Source organism: Podarcis pityusensis (genome assembly GCF_964106645.2).
Source record: "Podarcis pityusensis genome assembly, chromosome: 14".
Lineage (NCBI taxonomy): Eukaryota > Metazoa > Chordata > Lepidosauria > Squamata > Lacertidae > Podarcis > Podarcis pityusensis.
The window spans coordinates 6,987,305-6,993,802 of record NC_138039.1 but is presented as its reverse complement, the minus strand read 5'-3'; the positions used below and the strand labels follow the sequence as shown (position 1 = coordinate 6,993,802).

General features: G+C 49.7%; 1 protein-coding gene across 1 annotated transcript in view; it reads right to left on the bottom strand.

Annotated features, from left to right (window-relative positions):
• The window catches only part of LLGL1 (LLGL scribble cell polarity complex component 1), an 81,254-nt gene that overhangs the window by 25,638 nt on the left and 49,118 nt on the right, over positions 1-6,498 (bottom strand). The window contains exons 4-7 of the mRNA XM_080981322.1: positions 5,996-6,126; positions 1,695-1,853; positions 1,157-1,319; positions 410-612 (exon numbers count right to left, since the gene is read on the bottom strand). Of these exons, the coding sequence (XP_080837448.1) occupies positions 410-612; positions 1,157-1,319; positions 1,695-1,853; positions 5,996-6,126 (656 nt within the window). The remainder of the gene's footprint in view (positions 1-409; positions 613-1,156; positions 1,320-1,694; positions 1,854-5,995; positions 6,127-6,498) is intronic.

Here is a 6,498-nt window from a genome sequence, read left to right as displayed (position 1 = left end):
CATTTGCAAAGCTAAGCAGGTTCTGGGATGGTTTCAAACTGGATGGGGGACCATGTGTTGAGATTCCTGCATTGCAGGGGGTTGGACTAGATGACCCTCAGGGTCGCTTCCAATTACCCTAATAGACCAGCTTCTGCTGCCAGTTTCTAATGTTGTACACCCTGAGAGCTTTTAATAAAAGGTGGGAGATAAATGGAAATACTAAAAAACAACAACAACAACAACAACAACAACAACAACAACAACAAACAACTTATATCCCGCCCATCTGAATGGGTTGCCCCAGCCACTCTGGGCGGCTCCCAACAATGCAAAACATCAAATTGCATGAGTCACAGTCTTTCACCACTTTTCCACCACAGTTAGTGATTTTGACATGTGCATCAAGGAGGGTCTCCCCCTTTTTTACACTGAAGTTCCCTGGATATAGAGCCTGGACCAAGCGCCGATAGAGGTCCTATAGCCATTAGCCTCACCGTAAGGGATAGTGGAGGTGGCCGGCTGCAGGGTCTTTGGCGAGCCGCCCGTCACCGGCCACACGGCGTAGCCTCCGTCACTGTGAGAACTCACAACCGTCTGGCCGCTCCGCTCCCATCCGAGGCTCTCCAGCTGCTGCAAAAGACGGAAACCCAAAACGTGAGGCCTGAAGCATTTGGGACACGCACAATGGCGAGAAAGAGAGAGAGAGGGAAGGGCAAAAAGGCCTCTGGACAACAGAACGGTCAGTGCAGAGGGGGAGAGAACGTGTTAGAGCGGGGGGGTGGGGGCGGGTCATCGGCATTTTATTATTCGTATATTTTATTTAATTAATCTGCATGCCACCCTGAGATCTTCGGATGAAGAACAGCCTAAAAATACAAAACGCAAATGCAAAAAATAGAAGAACAAAACAGTAACCCCTCCCCCACCCCCATTTGAAAGGACATAGAATGTTAATTAGCCGGGGACCTGGGAGACCCGGGTTCAAATCTCCCACTCGGCCATAAAGTTCACTGGGCATGGCCTTGGGGGCCAGCCACTGCCTCTAGCCTACCTCACAGGGTTGTGGTGGGGATTAAATGAGACTGGGGAGAAGCACGGATGCCAACATGAGCTCCTTAGAGAGAGAAAGACGGGATATTTTAAAAATTCCAAAAAACGAAAGAAAAAGAGTTACCTGGTTGCCCAGAAAGAGGTGCTCAGCTTCCCTCATGTTTCCATCCCAAAGAACCATCAAGCCTCTGCTGTAGCCAATCAGGATCTTGGCAGGATCTTTGGGGTGTTCCTGCAGAGATTCCACCGGACCAAGCGCCTTCCCACATCGGTAGTCTTCAGGGACGCTGCAGGATGAAAAGGCAGGGACAGAGAACAACAGATCAATAGAATTTCAGGCATGGAAGGGACCCTGTGAGTCATCGAGCCCTTCTTTTCAAATATTTTTATTGCTTTTTAAAAATACAACAACCACACCATATGAACATGGTACATTACACTGATGTGCGGTAAGAAGTCTCATACTTCGACTTAGGCCGCATCCGTACCATACATTTGAAGCACTATGATGCCACTTCAAGCAGTCATGGCTCCCCCCAAGGAATTCTGGGAGCTGTAGTTTGTTAAAGGTGCTAAGAGTTGTTAGGAAAGACCCCTATTTCCTTTCCACTCTGAGAACTGCATTCCCCACCCTTTCGGATGCATCACTGGGGCGAGCTCACCTCTGCAGGACTTCGTCTTGGTACAGAGTCCTGTCCTCCTGCAGCGTCAAGCCGGGAAGTTCCAGGAAGTAGATGCCACCCCCTTCCGTGCCGAGGTAGGCCACGTCACAGCTTGACCGCAGCAAGATGACCGTCACCCGGGTGATGCTGGGAGGGGAGCTGTCAGGAAGAAGAGAGTGATCAGGAGCCATCCTTGCTCAATCGCCAGGCCAATGGTTTTCCAAGGTGTTCTGGGACACCCTCTCACCATGGGCATTTGCCAAGGAAGCGAGTTCCAAAGTTACCTCCAGGAATGCCTTGCGTCATCACACCCCTGCCCTGCCATTTCAATCCTAGGGAGAGGTGCTCTCAGTAAGGCTGCTTGCCCCCGAGATTTGTCTTGCGCCCACAAAGACCAGGGCCTTAAGGGTGGTGGCACCCTTAGGGAATGTGTTCCCAGAAAGAACAGGCAGGCACTTACAGTGCTGACATTTAGGCACCTGCAGAAGACTCATCTGCTCACCCAGTCTTTCCCTAAGGAGGGATCCCGCTACCCTGAGACCCTTCTACTGATTTGTGTTGCAGCTTATATAGGTATCTCCCCACTCACGTGCATTTGTCTCCTGTGCGGTGCCAGGAAATAATTAAATAAATCTATTTAAACGGCACAGAGGCATGAAAAGAGCCGACCTTTACGCCAACCTTTGAAGCCTGTGGAGAGTTGGGAGTTTGAGAAAAAGATGTTTGGAGAGAGTGACTGCGGTGGACTTCGGGAGATTTTTATTGATTTTTGGTGGAGTTTGGCTTTTTAGATGGTGTCGTCCACTACAGTCATACCTCGGAAGTCGACTTCCGTTAGACTTCCAAAACGTTTGGAAACCAAAGTGCTGCTTCTGATTGGCTGCAGGAGCTTCCTGCAGCCAATCGGAAGCCGCAGAAGCCGCTTCGGACGCTTGGCTTCCAAAAATAGTTTGCAAACCAGAACAGTCACTTCCGGGTTTGCAGTGTTCAGGAGCCAAAACGTTCGAGAACTAAGCTGTTCGAAAACCAAGGTGCAACTGTATAGGCGATTTCACGTTTACGCGTAGTGCCCGGGAAGGTAGCCCTGGCGTACTAGTACAGGCGTACAGGAGACCCCTGTACTAGTTTTGCAAATGCAGCTTTATTGTTGATGTTTGCAGCACAGGTATTTTTGCAAATAAAAACAAAAAGTACCCGCTCCCTTCGCATGGGGCACTACACCTGGGTCCTTGGGGTCTTTCCACTGCAACAGTCAAAGCCAGGAATATGCAAACTATGTTTCGGGACTACAATTCCCATCATTCCTGACCACTGGTCCTGTAAGCTAGGGATGATGGGAGTTGTAGTCCCAAAACATCTGGAGGGCCGAGTTTACCTATGCCTGGTCAAAGCCAAGCACGGAAACCCCCCTGTGCCCTGCAATCTCCTGAGATTCTGATGGCTTGGGAAGCTAGTTTCGCATTTCTGATGGCAGAAACACGGCTGGAAAACCACCGTCCTTGACTGCACACACCCACAAATGGAAAACCAATCTGAATAGTCAACACCCCCAAAAGAGCCAACACATTTCAAGGAGAAAGTCTGCGCACCAGTAGCAAATGCTGTCCACCCACCGCCACCAGGCAGCCGTTTAAAGAAGATTGACAGGCCGCACACCCAAGCAGAGAAGCCCGAGAGAAAGCTGTTCTTCTTCCCTCTCCCATGATGCTTTTTTAAAGTCACGCCGCCAGCTCAGAGCCTCGGACCCGATAAGCAGAGACCACAGAGCAGCGGACACCTGCTTGCGAGAGATGCAAGCTTACAGATGCTGGGAGACAAAACCAGGAGAGGGAAGCCGGCGCCAGCGAAGGGTGCAAAGTCACCGCACGTGGTAAGCGGCTAGTCCTTTTTGCGGCTCCCTCGCACGTGCAGAGTGAGAGCAGAAGCTGGAATGTGCTTGACAAACCCTTGCTTGTTCCCAGAGCATTGGGTTTTGGACACAGGAACAGAGGAAGAGGCCTTATACTGCCTGCACTAGCTGGCAGCAGCTCTCCAAGGTATAAGGGGAGGCTGGGGATTGAACATGGGATTGAACAAGGCAGACATTCTACCACCATAGGTCTACTTGATGGCAGTTCTGTCTGAAATTTAAGGTAAGGTTCTCCCAAATAATCTTGGGATATGTAGTTTGTTAATTTCTGCTGAGAGGTAAAGGGACCCCTGACCATTAGGTCCAGTCGTGACCGACTCTGGGGTTGCGGCACTCATCTCGCTTTATTGGCCGAGGGAGCCGGCGTACAGCTTCTGGGTCATGCGGCCAGCATGACTAAGCCGCTTCTGGCGAACCAGAGCAGCGCACGGAAACACTGTTTACCTTCCCGCCGGAGCGGTACCTATTTATCTACTTGCACTTGGACGTGCTTTTGAACTCCTAGGTTGGCAGGAGCAGGGACTGCGCAACGGGAGCTCACCCCGTCATGGGGATTCAAACCGCCAACCTTCTGATCGGCAAGTCCTAGGCTCAGTGGTTTAGACCACAGCGTCTGAAATTTACCTCTGCGCAAAAGCTCAACTGTCTTGCTTCCATCTCGGTAGTGGCGCCCTCCATGTGGAACACCCTCCCTTCAGATGTCAAGGAGATAAAGAGCTATGCCACTTTTAGAAGACATCTGAAGGCAGCCCTGTTTCTGGAAGTTTTTAATGTTTGATGTTTAACTATGTTTTAATACGTATGGTAAGCTGCCCAGAGTGGCGGGGTAGAATTTTACTACCACTACTACTACTACTACTACTACTACTACTATTATTTCGATTTGCCTGTTCTCATCTCTGCCCTCTAATTTTGCCATGGCAGGAGCAGGTCTTGCACAAATAATAATTAAGAATAATAATTATAATAATTAAATTATAACCCGCCCATCTGGGCGGCTCCCAACAGAATATTAAAAACATGATAAAACATCAAACATTAAAAACTTCCCTAAACAGAGTTGCCTTCAGATGTCTTCTAAAAGTCAGGTACAGTGGACCCTCCAGATACGAAATTAATTTGTTCCGGGAATCCGTTAGCACCCCGAAAATTATGTAAATAGAGGCACACTTCTGCGCACACATGTGGCGCGATTGAGCACTTCTGCGCATGCGTGTGCGGCGAAACCCGAAAGTATACACTTCCGGGTTGGCCGTGGCCGTATCCCGAAGATTCCTTATCCAGAGGGATACGTAAGTAGAGGTACGACTGTAGTTGTTTATTTCCTTGGCATCTGATGGGAGGGTGTTCCACAGGGCGGGTGCCACCACCGAGAAGGCCCTCTGCCTGGTTCCCTGTAACCTCGCTTCTCACAGCGAGGGAACCACCAGAAGGCCCTCAGCGCTGGACCTCAGTGTCCAGGCTGAACGATGTGGGTGGAGACGTTACTTCGGGTATACAGGACTGAGGCGGTTCTGCCACCACCCAAAGCAAAGGACACAATGATGCCTCATCTGTATTCCATGTACAGAGTCCAATCGGACTGGAAGATGACTCTCACTTGGCCGCTGTTGATGGGACAGCCGTCCCCACTGCACCCACAGACAGTTTGGAGGCTGGGAGGTGGCCATGTAGCATATACTCTCAACTAGGGCTGGGCGACATATCGTCCAAAACCAATTAAAATCCATATCGTGATAACGGTTTCATAATTTTCGACCTGGCAATACATCATGAATCATAATGTGATTGTGTGTGCTATGCAAAAATCATGATGCGAGGAAAACCGTGAAGCCAGCCAAAATCTCTACATAGCTCCACCCTTAGATATCAGTACAGTCGTACCACAGAAGTTGAATGAAATCCGTTCTGGAAGTCCATTCGACTTCCAAAATGTTCGGAAACCAAAGAGCAGCCCCGTTGGACGTTCAGCTTCCAAAAATAGTTTGCAAACTAAAACACTCACTTCCAGGTTTGCAGTGTTTGGAAGCCAAAATGTTCGAGAACTAAGCTGTTCGAAAACAAAGGTACAAATGTATATTGCGATGTTTAGCTGGTGATATATCGCAATGTTGAAAAACAGGTATCGTGTAGACCTACTCTCAACAGAGGCGAACAATCTTGGGGAGCTTTAGGAGCTGCCTCACTTTGTCTAACAGCAGAGCTGGCACTGGGAGACAGCTCACGAAGCAGGAAGGCAGGTGGCGGCTAAGACGGAAAGGAGGGATCCTCTAGATGCTGAGTAATCTATGAGATCGCTAAAGCGGTCCCTGCATCTTCTCAGGGGATCATCTCCCAAGAACCCACAGCGCCCCAAAAAGGAGGAAAAAGGAGGCAAGCAAGCTATGAGTACTTAGCGGTGTCGAACCCTGGACGTCCGGGGAGGACATAGCTATGGGTCTCCTCCAAGTGAGAGTAGCCATCTTTCTGGTAAATCTCCCACAGGTGGAGGGTGTTGTCGTCAAGGAGAGACAGCAGCCGGCCCTGGAAAAGAAAGGAAAGCCATCTAAGTGTGTAGTTAAGAACAGAAGACGACCTGGCTAGCTCAGGCCAATGGCCCATTTATACGCCAGCACCCTCTTTTCACAGCAGCCAACCAGATGTCTGTGGCATGTCTACAAGCAGGATCCGAGCACAAGGGCAAGTTCCTGCAACTGGTGTTAAGAAGCACCGCTGACTCTGACCGTGTTGGCAGAGCACAGCCATTATGGCTAGACAGCCATTAGACACAGATTTGTCTAAATCTCTTAAGCTGGGCACCACAAATTCTCTTCCGGGCTTTTGCTGCCTTTCCCCTCTTTAACGGCACTCCAATTAAGTTCCTAGCATTTGAAGAACCTGAGATATAAGACAGGC